The sequence below is a fragment of the Phodopus roborovskii genome, unplaced genomic scaffold (assembly GCF_943737965.1).
Source record: "Phodopus roborovskii unplaced genomic scaffold, PHOROB, whole genome shotgun sequence".
NCBI classification, from domain to species: Eukaryota; Metazoa; Chordata; class Mammalia; order Rodentia; family Cricetidae; genus Phodopus; species Phodopus roborovskii.
The window spans coordinates 559,371-575,912 of record NW_026126691.1 but is presented as its reverse complement, the minus strand read 5'-3'; the positions used below and the strand labels follow the sequence as shown (position 1 = coordinate 575,912).

The window sequence follows — 16,542 nt, the reverse complement described above, 5'->3', positions numbered from 1 at the left end:
GAGAGAGAGAGAGAGAGAGAGAGAGAGAGAGAGAGAGCCCTGTCCCCCACCAGGGCTTAGGGTTCTACAACTGGCTAGAATCCAAAGGACACTTTGGAGGTGACGCCTCTAGAAACTGTGGAGCTAAGAAGTGGCTCAAGGTGACACAGTAGTGTCAGGACAGTCACTGGGGAGTTGGGACAATGACTACCTCTTGTCAAAGGTGGCTCCATGTGTAGCGAAGGCCAGGCGCTTGCGTAGCTCGTTCCTCTCACGGGTTATCAGCCGGAGCTGAATGGAGAGGTTCTCCACCTTGTCATTGACCTGCTGCTCAGTGAGGAGGGGTGGCGGGGATGGTGCCTTCCCTGTAGTGCCTGTGGGTAGGTAAGCACAAGAGAACATGCACTTGGGCCCACTCCCAAGGGGCCAGCATGTTCTGACATCATGGCTTGTTCAGCTATTCACCAAGCAGTGATGATCCTCAGGTCTTCTCAACACCCACTGCAAGGCACCAAATGGAACCAGTCCCTGTCAGCTTCTGCAGGAACGCCCACTCCTACAAAGTAGGCCCTATCAGTCTCTTCCCACAGAAGTTGACAGCAGGGACTAGACCATCGGGTCCTAGCCAAGGACCCTAAGATGGCCACTCCCTCCCCAGTCTGGATTTCACATCTCTAGGATGGGCACTAAACATTGCCTGTTCTGGGCATGCTCATTATCACCCAGTCCTGGACACAACACATGACTAAAGAGGCAGAGCAGACTACCCTGGGCCACAGCCAGAAGCCTGAGAGAAATGGCGCACATGGAGCAAAGTGAATACTCAGAAGAGCAGTGCAGCTTGGACCCAAGAGCTTTGTCTCCATCATCTCTCAGCATGACTAGACAAGCAACTCAGTCCCTATTGCAGATCCACTGCCTCAGGACATGCCCAAGGCAGCCAAAGCAAACAACCTTGGAGGATGCTGACAGTTCACAGCCTATATGATGCAGATAAATCCTGGGGCATCCATGTTTAATCCACACCACACCCTCATCACTTGACCCCAGGACCAAAGGCATACAAATGCTTTACATTTGTATGAAGGACAACAAAAACTGCTGCCTCTTACCAGATCTAAATAGATCTCTGAGAATCCAAAGACAAAATACTTCATGAGAATTAAAACACGGCCCTTTTATAGGTAGCCCCATTGGTCCTATCAATCCAACTCCTCACCTAACACTTGGAGATCTGGGGTGGGGTCTGAGGAGCTCACAGCATCTGTCTCATTCTGTAGCTCTCATGAGAGAGGCTGACTCACTCCTGAGCCATGACACTTGTCTCCTCAGTGGACCCAGACATGCAAAGAGCATGACATTCCCCTTCTCTGTGAGGCCCTGACCAACCTCTTCTGATCCTTGTTGTCTGATGGTTTACACAAACCAAATATTAGTTAAATGAATAGTGAGCTTTGTGCCTTCCAGTGGCCCCAGGGAGAATGGGGAGTTCCATGTGGTCCGAGGGAAGTGAACTTGTCATGGTGTGAGGTGGGAGCCTCAAGCTATTGCCCCAGCATTGTCAGCATCCCACATGGAGGTGATCCAACCCCTGAATCTAATACTCCTAAACTATATTCGTCCTGATTGATTGTGAACATGCTTGGATCTGGACATGCCTCTAGATGGATCTGGAAGAGCATTTCCAGGAAGGATTAGCTGAGCAGAGAAGATCTGCCCCACCCCAGTAGACTATAGCTCAGATATAAAGAGGCCTGGGGTATTGGGAGAGCAGAGCTGTTGTGGCCTGCTTGCCTTTGCTTCTTGCTGGTACTATCATCCTTAGCTGACATCAGAACCCAGCTTCTTTGTCCTTTAAACAAGAACTAAAGGCCAGTTGCTATCCAGGAATCCCCCAGGCTTTCAGGGTTACTAAGGCATCCATCTTGGAAGGCAGTGACATCTGGTCTCAGATCTAGGTGGGAGGATCTGAGTCAGCTGGCCACCCAGACAGTGGGGACTGTCATCTAGGGTATACAGCCAAGGTGTTCATTTCTGTGCCATGCCATTGTCCTCATCTCATTAACTCCCCCAACTGCCCACCAGAGTTATATTGCCATTACCCCTGAGCAATTGACACCACAGAACTAGACAGTAACACGTGAGCCCCAGCCCTAGCCTCAGACTCAGCTCTCAGCTAAGATCCAGGCCTCAACCACTACACTTCCTAATGGGACTGGATTCCTCTCCTCTCTACACTCCACCACTACCAACTACCCCATGGCCATAGCAAACACATACCTACCCAAGGAACATAACAAGGTAAGGTCAAGCAGGCCTGGGACCCCAGAGAGTAGCAACCTCTCTGACTTATCTCTGATGACTACAGCAATTCCTATAGAACCCTCAGGACAAATCCAGGTTGTGCTAAATCGGGAAGCTCTAAAACATTCCAAGTGGTGTGGAAAATCCTATCATCCCTCAAATGAAAACAGTTTTGGGGACTGGGAAGGTAACTCAACTCAGTCAATACACTACCTTCTTAACAAACATGAGGAATTGGGTTTGAATCTCCACAAGCATTATGAAAGTGCCAAGCACAGTAGCATCTGCTGGTAATACCAGTGCTAAGGAGGCTGAGAGAGCAGGATCCCTAGCGCTAGCTGGCCAGGTGGCTTAGACTAACTAGCAAGCACCATGCCAATGAGTCCCTGCCTCAAATGAAGTGAAGGAATCACACCAAAGGTTATTCACTGGCTTCTATACACATGACCCCTCCCCACACACACACATGCATACAGGCATAAATATACAAATTTTTATTGATTTTAAATTCTTTTTTTTTTTTAACATGCTTCCCAGGTTGGAGAATGTACTGAGGATGATGCTGCCCTATAATGCAATGGTCACAGAGTCCCACAGACCTACACACTGAATTATTCTCCAACAAGAATATATATGCCTCAGAAGCAATGCAGCACAGGACAAGGCCCAGGTCTATAAAAAACAAAAAACAAAAAATAACCACATGCTGGGGCTGGCTGTGAGTGTGAACAATGGAATGGCAGTAGCAAGGGATAGAGCACAATCATACCCCATCCTGAAAATCCCCAGTTCCTATGCAACCATACACTGCTGGGGATCTGTGGGCAGCTAGATATGGGCGTTGAAGACTGAGGGCTTTTTGCCTCTGGCTCCCTCCTATCTCCTCCCATGCTCCAGGTAACTCTGAGGCTTCCTCGCCCTTCTTCACTAAGGGCTACATGTTTGACTGCAGATTCCTTGAGCCTGTACTCAAAACTAGCAGAAAACTAGCACTAGCCAAAAGCACCCAGGTGTCCATCCTGACTGTTCTAGGTTCTGACTGTTGAAGGTGATACCATGAAGAGACAGTACATGGTCACCAGGCTCACCAAGCCAGCCTTACAGACAGCCCAGGAACAACCAGAGCTGGCAGGAAGGACCTGGTCCTTTTCCTGGGCAATTGGTTCTTGCAGTTCCTGAGCTGCCCTGGAGAATGCATATAACCCCCAGCTGCTGACACAAAAGCCTAAGGGGACTTAATCAGGAGACCCTCGCATGCACACATGCATGTGTGCAAGCGCGCGCGCGCACACACACACACACACACACACACACACACACACACAGACACATATGTTTTGGCATCAGACTCTTACTATGCCTAAAGGAATCCCCTCTGGGTGAAATGCAGATGCCTCTCGTTGCCCTCTTTCCTAAAGGAAATGAAAGCCAGGAGCTCCCAGCACAGCCTTGCCCCTTCCTGGCTCCCTAGCCAGACAAATGAATGCCCTGGAATCCTCCACTGGGGTCTGCTTTTTAGGAACCAAGGCAAGCAGAGAAGACCAGGCTCAAGCTCCACCTCCTCCAAGAATCCTCCTATTCCCTGCTCAGGACTCACTGCACCTTCCCCAGAACCACACCTTTCTTGGTGTATTCTACAATGACTGAAGACCAGTTTCCTTCTGCCTCTCTCATGTCTCTCTGTTCTCTATTCTCTCAGTGTATTGGCATGTATGGCCTTGGGAGCATGCTCCAAGTCACTTCCTGCAAGAGGAGAAGGTGCTCCTACTAGACAACATCATAAATGTTAGATGCCAAGGGCTTCCCCAGGATACAAAAGATTGTCCAGGGACTGAGGGTGTAGCTCCACCGTTAGGGAACTTGACTGGCATGCACAAGACCCTGGGTTTAATCCCAACACTACAGAAACCAGTGTAATAGTGCATACCTGTGATCCTAGCAATACACAGAAGAGTAAAAGGGATCACAATTGCTAGGTCATTCTATAATGAGCCCAAGCCAGACTGATATTTATGAAGTCCTGTCTCACAAGAAAAGAAATCTAAAAAAATAAAGGCTGTGCAAGGAAGAACCTGCTGAGATCAAAGGGCTTCCCTGCTGACTAGGTTCCTCCCAAATAGAAGCCAAGTTACCCTTTCCAGGAACCTTCCCTGGAACACAAGGAAATCCTTTAGCACCTTTCCTTCCCACAAGCCTGAGATCTGTTGCACTGGTTCATAAGAAATCCCCCATTACCTCCATCTGCAAGCACTGAAAGTGTCCCAAACATTGACTAGGAGTGTCTCCTCCCTCCTCCCTCCTTAACCTCCCCACACCCCCCCCCCTTACTCAATATGACTACTGCAGAATTAGGTCAGGATGGATGGGGAGGAGACACAGAAGCACCCAGTGTACCAGGAAGCTCCTCAGTGCTGTGTGCCAAGCTAATGAAAATTACCCCAAAGAGGTCTCAACAGAGGAACACAGTTGCTACCAGACTATTCACAAGAGAAGCTGAAGTAGTAAGACCTCAGTCACCTAGAAAAAGTACAAAACCTCCTAGGCAGAGTGTGGTTGCCCAAACATGAATTTAGAAGTTGGGGCAAGATGACTGTCAGTGAGATTCTGTCCAAAAAACAAACAAACAAACAAACAAGCAAACAAAACCAACAACAACAAAGATGAAACACAGACTTAGTATGTAACTCAGTTGGGAGAATACTTGTCTAACACATATGGGGCCCTGAATTTAGTCCCCAACACTAACATAAACTAGATGTGCTTGCTGGTGTGCACCTGTAAGCCCCAGTACTAATGAAACAGAGGCAAGAGACTAAAATATTCAAGGTTGTTTGTGTCTCCACAACATGTTCACAACCAGCCTGGGATACATGAGACACTTGTACTACCTAGTTTTTACTGTCAACTTGATACAAACTGAAATCCCCTAGAAAAGGGGAACCTCAATTGAAGGCCTGTCTGGACCAGTTTGGCCTCTGCCACATCTGTGATGAAATCAATTATTGATTGATGTAGGAGGTCTCAGCCCATTGTTGACAGAACTGTTCCACAGGTGGGTGGTCCAGGACTGTCAAAGGGGAGCAAGCCACTACGCAGCTTTCCTCCACATTTTTGCCTCTGCTCCTGCTTGAGTTCCTGCCCTGACTACCCTCAGTGATGGACTGTTACCTGGAAGTGTGACTCAGGTTACTTTTGGTCATGGTGTTTATCATAGCAGCAAAAAGCAAGCTAGACCAATGCAGTCTCAGAAACCCCTGCCTCCAATCTTAAAACCAAGGTTGTGCTCTGTTGAATACAACTTGCTCTTGTCCACTGTTTTATCCTGAGGAGATGAAGCAGGAAAAGTAGCTTTGATCTTCCTATGCTTAGGATCTTGTTCTTACCTTTCCTAAAGTCCACAAATAAAGACAAGTAAAAGTGGGGGTATCCACCCTACTGTATCTATGACATGCTCTGCCTCTCACTGGACAATACCAGGCCAGCAGGAACTGTCTAGCTATGAGGAAGACTTGTCTGGTCTCTTCAGTGAACTAAATGTAGCCTACCACACACATTCCACTTCCCACCCAAGCATGGTGGGCTGCCTAACTGCAGGTGGTGAGCCCTATTCCAGTTTCTGATGGCCATATGCTCAGGAATCTGCACCCTGATGAGTGCCCAAGCATGCTAAACACAGGGTCCAGGCTTGTAGCACAGGTGTAGGGACAAACCAGTGACTCCTTTGCCCTCCATGAGAGGAGACCCTCTGATGGGAGATGTCATTCTGTAAATGTTTCTCATATTGGTTAATGAATAAAGCACTATTAGCCAATAGGAAAGCAAGATAGGTGGGACTAGGAGACTAAGAGGAGAGAGGAAGAAGGAGGGAAGAGATTCAAGTAGGATGGGGAGAGCAGAATGCCGGCCCCTCTCTCCGGTAAGATAAGACCACGTGGAAATACTTAGATTGATAGAAATGGGTTAACATTTAAGACAGAGCTAGCCTATAAGAAATTCTAGTAAGAGGCTAATAGCTTTATATCTAATACAGTGTCTCTGTGTGTTATTTGGGGCTGGCGCAGCTCTGGGCCCAGATGGCAGGAAAAACTGCTCATAACAACCCTCCCTGCTCATGACCTCTGCAGGAGTTGCCTCTGATCATATAGGGACATTACAGGGATGGGCTGTCTTCTTAATCTGGATTGTCACCTATGAGATCCCAGATGGAAACCCCTGGCCACAGGTGGCTACAGAATCAATTACATATAACTTGTGTAATTGAAAACCCAGAAATTTCACTTCATTTTAAGGCATTTAAATGTGAATAACCTCTTGGTAGTAACTCTGTATTATCTCTGGCTATGACAGCTAAACTGCTAGTGTAGGCAGTGTTCCACATGCCTGAGGAGGCATCACCCAATCTTTATGTACCTAGCCTGATCAAGCCATGCCTGTGATATGAGGTCACACATTTCATTACTGGTTAAGGGAGTGGGTGTGGATGTTCAACTGTGAATAGAAGAGAAAGAAAAGCAAATCTTGGTTCCTGTGAGCTTAGGAGGATTGACCATAAGAACACAGCAAGCTCCTGTGTGAAAGAACTGGGCACAGCCAGTGCAGGCTGAGCTTGCAATGGGACATACATCAAAGATTTCCTCTCAACCTGCTCATGACTCTCAAGAAGTATCTGGGGACATTGCTGACCCTCAGCACAAGGGCTAACTTGCCTTCAATTTCAGCCCATTGAGCTAGGCATGATGCCTGTAATCCCTGTACTAGGGAAGCAGAAGCAGGAATACCAAAAATTTGTAGCTACACTGAAACCCCACCAGAAAAATATGAATCCCATCTTTCTGCTCATGTTCAAAATGCTAACATAAGCAGAAAATGCTGTGAGAAGCAGAGCCTCTTTCTGGAGACCCTGTGAGATCATAAATGCTCATTGGAAAGTTGACATTGCCAGTTCAGAATGACAATGTGAATATGTCTGCAATATCCACTAGAGATGAGACACATACATGACACAGGAAACAGAAGTATCACCTCATCCCCCCTATTTATCCTGAAAGCCCCATTCCTGAGAGCCAGACCCATAGTCAGTCAAACAGTAATGCAGAACTCTGTCCTTCCTGAACTCTAGATGCCATGAAAGCTAGAAGGTAAATGTGTTCTTTTTGGATGTCCGTGATCCAAGAAAAGGAAAATGTGAACCTTATTTAGAAATTTAGAAACACGGTGTTTTACAGATGAGCAACTTGGCCATGGTGGAACAAGACAGGCCTTGAACCTGGTGTGATCAGTGTCCTTAGCACTCCTACTCAGAGAGAGAAAAAGACAGAGAGAGGAGGGGCGGAGGATGATAGGGCAGTTCATGAAGAAGCCAAACATGAGAACTGCTGTCTCAAACCCTTGAGAACACATGACCTTGCCAACTCTCTGATCTTGGGCTTTTGATCTCCAGAACTGTGAGACAGGTTTCCATGGCTGAAGTCTCAGGCTGTGGGACTTTACTAAGGTCACCCAGAATCACACACACAGTCTGTTCTTGGCACATGGTAGCCTCTGATCACACTGACCTTCCATGCTCTAAGAGATTTTTTTAAGTCTCCTATCCTGAGATTTAGCTGCCCAGGTACCACCACCTACCCTACAAACATCTTCACACCTGGTTTGAAGAGTTCAGAAAGTGACTACTGGTTGGGATGTCATCTCCAGCTGGTTTGGGAAATTAAGGCATGCTATACCTCCTTGGTGGGTGTCAACTTTCCCAACTCTCTTTAGCATGAATGCACAGTGACTTAAACTAGTGATCTCTGTGAGCTTTCAAATCCAAAAATGGGGTACAATACAGGGCAAAGGTCACACACAGGAACTTTGGAAGGCTAGGAAATCAACCCCCTTTCCTGTCAGCACATGTCCAGAAAGTTGACACAGGGCTGGTCTCATTCTCCTAGGCATCCATTTCAGCATGTAGAGGCTACTTGTCTAGGACAAGCACACTAGCCCTATTGCAGAGAACAAGCCTGAGGGTTCCATCTCAATAAGAAGCTTCTGGGGGACTGGCCAGACATAGAGTTAGCCTACTCCCTGAATGATGAAGTAGACAAACCCACTTCCCACTCCCACCTCCCTAACCAAACCCAGAGAAAATGAGAATGTCACCAACAGAGGACAACCTCACATATAATCAGATGGGAAAATTGTTGTTCCATGCCACAGAAACCCTTCCCAGGCCATCCCTATTTAAGACCCAAGCCACAGTGCATCCACTGTCCCCAAGAATGGAGAACTTACCCACACTGCTGAGGGAGCTGCTGCTCTCCGAATCTGAGGGCATGATAGACAGGACACTGTAGGTAGAGCCTGGGGACACAAAGGAAGACCTATATGTTACTAACCCAAGGGCCACTAGTCCTCAGCCCAAGCTCTGCTTTATCATTCCACTGCACCAGGGCTGGGAACCTGGAGTCCAGGTTAACAGGGAGATGTGACGGGCAGTATCTGAATTTGGCTCATTCTGCCCAGCTTTTTTCACACTCACACCGTGATGATCTAGAGTCTGATCAATATGTAAAGAGAGTCCAGTCTGCCAGCTGCTTTCTGTCCCACATGTCCATATAAGTTTCAATCCTCAGAATCCAAGCTGGAAGGACAGAACTGACCCCACCACATAGTCCTCAGGCCTACACACAAGTATGCATGCACTCCTGCACTGACATGCCCATGAACACACAAATACAATGATAATGATAATCATAAATTAATAATAGCATGGGTACAAAGAGGGCTCAAACAGTAAGAGTGTCTGTCACCAATATTAATGACCTCAATCAATCCCCAGGTCCCACATGGTGAAAGGAAAAACATGCCCTTCCCCCACACACAAACTGAATAAATGTAACAAGATTTTTAATAATAAAAAATAAAGCTACTCAAAAACTTATGAACAATTACAATGTCACCAAACATAGAGTAGCACATTTTGTTTGGTGCCGCCTTGCCAACCCCAGCCAACATGAGGGAAGACAGGAACACTGAGGGTGAGCAGGCAAGTGTCAACAGTTTACTATGTGTACAACACCTTCAGGGTTTGTTTTCAAATATTTTCCAATGCCGGGTGCACCCTGCCAAGCTCAGGAACAACCTATGGACTGAGATGTTGGGTGGTCAGCACTAGGCATACTGAGCACACACATGGCCTGCTGGATCCTGGTTCCAGCCAGTGTGAAGAAGAGGTTCAGTCCTGACCCTGACCCTGTCCCCTTCCATCAGTGACCTTTCACACTGAGGAGTGGAAAACAAGTGTGTATATTGCTCTCTAAGGCACAAGTGAGACAAAATTAAAGGACAAAGCAAACCAATGCCACAGGGAAACTGCACTGGTGGGGGCAGTTACAGAAAAGCATGCCAGGCAGGGGTAGTAGGTTACCTAAAACAGAAAGGAAGAGGAATGTTTTGTTCCCAGAATCAGGTGGATAAGCACAGGTAGGGTTTTGCTGTAAGGGCTCTGAACAAGCCTCGGGGCTCTGGCATTAGAAAACTGCAAAGAATAACCCAGAGGCAGAAGGAGCCTGATTCAGAAGGTTCCCTTCCCTTTATACCTCTTTTCCTGGGTCCCCAAGACCTACAGTATCATGGAAGGCAAAAAGGAGTGGGGGGGAGGGGCGCAGCAGTGGTGAGACATGAACAGCCATGGGAATGGAGGCTTGGAGCAGCAGGTAGCTTCATGGCATAGTGAGGAAACCTCCAGAGGAGAAAAGAGCACCCCAGAGAACACAGGAGACAGAGTAGGGATTGAGGTCTACCTATGAAGATTAGAGGCATCGAATATAGAGCCTAGTAGGGAGTTAGCAGGGCTGCCTATTAGACAAGGAGATGAAGAGGGAGGGAAACGGGGGGGGGGGGGGGAGACAAGAACAGGTCAGTGGCCAGCAGTGACTGGGAGCGCTTCATCACTGAACTTCAGAGGTATCAGATGAGTCTGGTTGTTAAGCAGGAAGGAGTGGGTAGGTGTCTGGTCTTCCAAGGGGACAATCCTAGGCTGAAATGTGTCCACTGGCGTCTCCCCAGCAGTTGACGATGCTCTCTACAGAGGGGTGGCAGCAGGGGACCCAGTGCTCTCATGACCTGACAATCACAGGGCCATTTGTGCATCATTTGCAGGGCAGGAGAATCAAAAATATTCCATCCATCTCTGAAATTCCAAGATCCAGCTAGAAAAGGAAGAAGCCATGTTCATGCTCCTATATTTCAAGTTCCATCAACAGCTGATATATAGTGGATTGTTTTGAAAAGATACCTACTTGGGAAAGCCAGCACAAATAAATGTTCCCAGTCGCATCCTCAGAAGTCTGTGCTAAAGTCAATCCAGCTTGGCACTTCAGCTTACACTCCCTAGACACTACTGCCAAAATGGACTGCTTGCTTCTTTCTCTTACTGGCATATGCAGTGTCCCATCTTCCAGTAAAGCAACTCCCTACACACACACACACACACACACACACACACACACACACACACACATACACACACACCCCACCTCCCTCCACGACAAATTTCCACTGCTAATTAAGCTTGGCAGATGCCTTTTTTCCTCCCTGCCTCATGTCCTCCCTATCTGGGGGAGTACATTTCACATCTCTGCAATCAATACATTCTGTTCCTCTTCCCTGTCCCCAAAGTCCTGACTGGGCTATGTGGCCTGCCTAGAGCAGAGTGACACCTTTATCTACATCTCTGGGAACCATTCTAGCCCCTCATCACAGGCAAATGTCAGGGTTCCTTGCCCTGGCAAGGCTGATGGGTATCAGGAGTAACTGGTTAAAACTGAACAAGATCTAGTTTTAATAATGTTCTCAGAGCCTTGGACATCATTTGGGGAAAAGGACCCAAAGATGACATTGTCTGAACAGTGTTTTGTGTTCATAACCATTGTCTGTCTTTAAAGCCCTATGTGGTCAGGACTGTTAGCAGAAGGCAGGGGAGTTAGCCTCCCTCCCCCTAACCAGAAACACACACACACACACACACACACACACACACACACACACACTGTCCTCTCAAAGTTGATTAACTTCTTGAGGGATGGCATCATCTCCCTCTGGGGTTTCACAGTCAAACCTGAAGGGCAACAGGTATCCCACCTCAGGCCAGCATACTTTGAAGTTATGCCTAGCCCCTCCATCTGCAGAAGCCACAGAATGTGAAAATTCCCCTGATGCCAGAAGGGACTGCTGAAGCTACCCAGACCTTAAGGCATCCTAAAAATCTTCTGTGGGGGAGGACACTCTCTACCAGAAGCCCAGGTCACTCGACACTATCATCAGCCCAGTTGTCCTCACATTTGCTATCTGAGGGCCAGACTGTGAGAACCTAAACAGACTAAAGAAACCCAAATGGGTTACATGAAAATATCCCCACAGAAGACAAGTTTCAGGTGGATGTGTGACTTGAGAATCATCTATGTGGGTTCTTTACCATCTGAGGAAGTACTTGGGGACCTGGTTAAAGGGTAGATCAGGGTACAACCTGAGAGTGCATTGCTAAGAAGCCTCAGGACATGTGGCCACAGACCTGTGGTGCAGGGACCAAGGGCAAGAAGCAAGGCTACAAGAGAGATGGGAGTAGGGCTACAGATGGAAGCTTCCACAAAAGATCAGAGGGAAGTAGGTACCTCTGGGAGACAGCTGACCTAGTGACACACTCTGGGACTGACCTTCCAAAAGCACTATCTATGTCCTTCAGAAGAGCTCAAGCCTACTACTCCTGTTTACAGTGTGGCTCAGTCCTACTGAGTCACTAAGACCAATTTCAAAAGAACTTCCAGAACTGTGGTGATAAGGAAACACCCCAAACTCTCAGGCTCCTGTCAGCAGCCTGCAAGGGCCAGGACATCCCTTCACCATTCCCTCTCCATTCGCCTGGAATTGTGAAGGACTGGGTGACTCATGCTTCCACTGTGGAAACTCAAAACAGCTAAACTAACGGGCAGAGGTTCCTGACCACCTGGCCCCCTGAGACAGCATGGTCACAGACAGGCCAGCTCCTACTACTCTACCACTGGGAAATGGGCTTGCTATTCTGAGGCAGCTCTAAAGCCCCAAGACAGCAGGTATCATGAGCTGGGGCCTGCCCTACCATGCTGACCTCTTATAGTTCACACCTGAAGCACTATAACCCACGTGTCCAATCACTCCAGACCCACATTTGTCCCTGCGGGACACTGGATGGTCAGTTGAGAGGAAACAGGATCAGAAGTTTCATAGGACAGTCAAGAGAGACTCTTTCCCATCTGAGCCTGTAGGCCAGAGGAGATGGGGTTGACTAGAGTACAATGGCCAGCACCAGCTCCCCTGGGCTTATCTCTCCAATCCACCTTTACCTCACCTCTCTGGGTCATATGCTTATGATAACAAGGGGATGATGGGAATGCTCCCTTGTGAAGGTCCTGTGGAGATCAACTGAATTTCTACACAATGATTGTTGAAATAACACCTGACATGTCCCCAAGCACAAGCTGTTGAGCTTAGATTCTGGTGAGCCAGCCTGCAGCAGGCCCTTCCTACCCTGCCCTTATCCATTCCTGCCTTACCTATATGGAAGGCTGTGACAGTGATGAAATCACGTTCATAAGGAAAGTGCAGACTGCATGGTACTCTGTAATAGTCAATGATACCAGCTAATGGGTCCTTAGCCTAATAAGTGCTAGGACTGTGCATGTGTTGGCTCACACTGCAAACATTGCTTGAGTTAACACCCATGATGATCCTGGGGCTGTCATTAGGTTCATTTCACAGAGAAGGAAACCATGGCTGTCTCAATTACACAATTGAGTTTAAGGGAGAGCTATTAAGGGCAAACAGGACATCATCCACATGTGCTACCCTTTGAGTCTGGGCCCTCGGGGCTCTGAGGTGGCAGGACATCCTAGAGAAGATGCAGAACATCACCAGCCCTCACCGGTGAGCCACTCCCTTCCTGACTATGGAGATGAGGAAAAGGTGGGTAGTGAGAGTCATGCTTACTGCTCACATCCAGTGGTGCTGCTTGAAGGCCTCTTGAAGAACTTCATGAAGAGCAGGCCCTGTTCCAGCTGTACACACTGCAACCCAACAATAGAGGCTGATAAACCTCAGACATTTCAGGGAACTAGCAAGATCGTCATGGGTGGCCCTGGGATGCATCTCACACACTCAAAAAGTCCTACCTACCCCATGCATCTTAGGAGTCTTATCTGAGAGTGAAAAGATGCTAACTACTTCTGTGCACAGCATGCCTGATTTGTCCTCAGTATGCACAGTCCACTCAAAACAACTGAGCTTATACATTAGGATTTGTCATCAGGTCCCCCATCCATACACAAGGAGGTGAGACCATATTGTTCTTTGTGAAGTTTGAGGACACATGCCTTGAGCTTGGTAAAATGGTGCTTATATCTCCCCCTTTGGTCATCATAAGGACTACTATCTAACTTGCAAAAGTGGCAGGGTGTCCACTGCCCAGACAATGGAAGCATGTACCTGAGAGGAGGACAGTGCCCTGTGGAGAGCAATGGGAGCACCATTTGCCTGAAACTCTGTGCTATAAAGGTGGAATCTGTAAAATGGGACCCCACAAAACCCAGAGGTCAATTTTGCCTCTGAACATGCTCTCCAATCTGGAAGCCACAACATGAAACAAGAGAGAAAACAAAGCATGCAAAGCCAGAATTTTTTTGCTGCTTGCTTACCTGGTGGGGGTGGGGCACTTGGTGCTTGTTTTACTGAGATGAAAGGTCAAGCCAGATAGCAGCTTCTGTACCAGCTGAAAGCTTTAGGGAGCCCCACAAGCAAGGGCCTGAAAACACTAACTCCTTTCAGATAGACTGAGCTCTATATGAAATGAGGAAATGGGTGGAAGGGGCCTAGTTCTGTCAACCAGAACCAGATAGGGACAGCCTTTAATAGTGTCTTCCATCATGAAAACAAGCCTGACTCCCTTGTTACTCTTTACTGTGATGATTCACATATCTGCACCCAAAAAAGTACCAGAGGTACAAGGCAGGGTCTTAGGGCTTGGCAAGAAAAGGCTGGTCCACAGTTATGCCTCAGGGGTATAGAGGAGTGGAGTAGGCTGGGTATCAGGAGTGTCTTACAAAAGTGCAAACAGTCAAGAATATCCGTCCATTCATTAGTGATGTCTGCAACCAGCCTGACCAGGGCCTGCAACTGAAGAGCCTGACCACAGTACCATTGCCCTGCCCTGCACCATGCTCAATATGGATAGAGTGGGGAGTGATGGCCAAATTCCTCCAGGCTCCAGTCAATACTAGCAACAGTCAAAGCAGAGCTGTGAGAGCCACATAGAAAGGATGAAGATCATTGAAAGGCCTCTCTGCCTTGGTCAGCTCCTGTACCCAGGTTGGGCTCAATTTTCATTGAAGAGGACACCCCCTCACCATATCTCTGGCCTTCCTGTCCTACAGACTCCACTATCTTCCATCATCTCAGGATGTCCCACTGTGTGACCCTAAGTCAGCTGCTCCCCATTCTGTTTCTTCCTTGCTTACTGAATAGGGACTGAGTGATAAGCAGTCAATGAGTAAGAGCACAAAGAAGTGACATCCTCTGAAGAGCTGGGTACCCATTCAGCTCTAAATTCCTGCCTCAGTGGCCTCCTAGGTATTGCCTGCAAGGAAGCAATGAACAGACTTCAGGGCTGTGAACTGGCCCAGGCTTTGTTTAACTCCTGGGAGGGTCACTGGGAGAAAGTCCCTTTTATAAAAAGCCTGTATGCCAACTATTACATCCCTTTCTCCATGTCCTAATGAAAGACTATTCTAGTAGGCTAGGAAAGCATGATGGTTACTCTCAATTATCACTCTGGGCATGCCTGTGGGGGATAATCTGGATGGCACTGACTGAGGTGAGACCATTCACCCACTATTCATTCCCTGTGCTGGCATCATGAATGAACTGTATAAAAATGAGAAGATGACCAAGATACAGATTTAACAATGAAAAGAGGAGGACGAGGAAACTGAGCTAAACAAAGCATTCATTACCATTTCTTCACTGTGGATGCCATGTGACCAGTTACTTCAAACACTGCTGCTGCTGCTGTCCATGATGGACTGAAACTTCAAGCTATGAACCAAAGAAACCCTCTTCCTCACAGTACTTTTGCCAGAGTATTTTATGACAGCAACAGCAAGAGTAACTGAGACACAAGACATTTTTCCCCTCTCTACCATTCTATCAGCCAAGCCAGTTACAAGACATTTACAAGCCAGCTCTGCCTTCCTTTACAGCTCTCCTGACCTGCTGCATGCTGAACAAACCCACCTTCCCATTCATTCCTCATTGGCATCTGCATGTGGGCATCAGACAACCAAAGCAAGAGAGGGATGTTGGTGTACTCTACACGGTGCCCCTTCGGTGGACATGTCTATACTGGGAAAAGGGACCCAGTCTAATGGTCATCTCAGATGTCACAGAGACAGCTCGGGAGGTAAAGGCACATGCCACCAAACCTGACCCACATAGTGGAGACAACCACCTCCCAAGCTGCCCTCTGACCTCTACACCTGGCACACACACCACACTAGCATACTAATACAGAGAATACTGAGGTGATGAAATAAAGAAACACAGGAGGGCTCTCTGAGGAGCTCAAACCTGAGCAAAGACTCAGAAGTGTGTGTGGGGGCGGGGGGGGGGGGGAGGTGCAAACACCCTGAGGCCAGATTCGAAGAGGGCCTGCACAGTCTGGATGGAGAAGCTGCAAGTGCAAGTGAGGTCACAGGAGGCAGTTTCAGGTGACTTTACAGGTCACAAGAGGATGTGGGGCTTTCCTGTGAGTAAGATATGAGCCTTCAGAAAGTGTGTATGTATTTCTTTATTGTTCTTCTAGTAACCCTTTTCCTTTCTGTGTATTGCTTTGGGGGAAGGAAGGATAACTCAGCCAGTGAAGTGCTTCCATGTTGCATAAGGACCCAAGGTTGATCCCCAGAATTATATATTCATATATATATGCTGGGTATGATGTTTCACGATTGCATCCCAGTGCTGGAGAGGCAAGAGACAGGTGGATCCCGGGGCTCAATAGCCAGCCAGACCACCCTACTCAGTCTGTTCCAGGTCAACGAGAGAGCTTATCTCATGAAAGGTTGTCCTCTGGCCACCACATACATAGATATCTGCAAAAGACACTTTGAGTTGGTCGTGTGAAAGTCAGAAATGCTCTCCCAAAGAGGCAGTTATGTAGGTGATTGACTGGCCTTATTTTCCCACCATGGAAAG

The 16,542-nt window shown here is 47.7% G+C and overlaps 1 protein-coding gene across 2 annotated transcripts in view; it reads right to left on the bottom strand.

The window, feature by feature from the left end:
* The window catches only part of LOC127214357 (disks large homolog 5), a 104,510-nt gene that overhangs the window by 59,140 nt on the left and 28,828 nt on the right, over nucleotides 1–16,542 (bottom strand). For both annotated transcript variants that reach the window (XM_051174761.1, XM_051174762.1), the window contains exons 2-3: nucleotides 8,557–8,625; nucleotides 191–353 (exon numbers count right to left, since the gene is read on the bottom strand). In XM_051174761.1, the coding sequence (XP_051030718.1) occupies nucleotides 191–353; nucleotides 8,557–8,625 (232 nt within the window). The remainder of the gene's footprint in view (nucleotides 1–190; nucleotides 354–8,556; nucleotides 8,626–16,542) is intronic.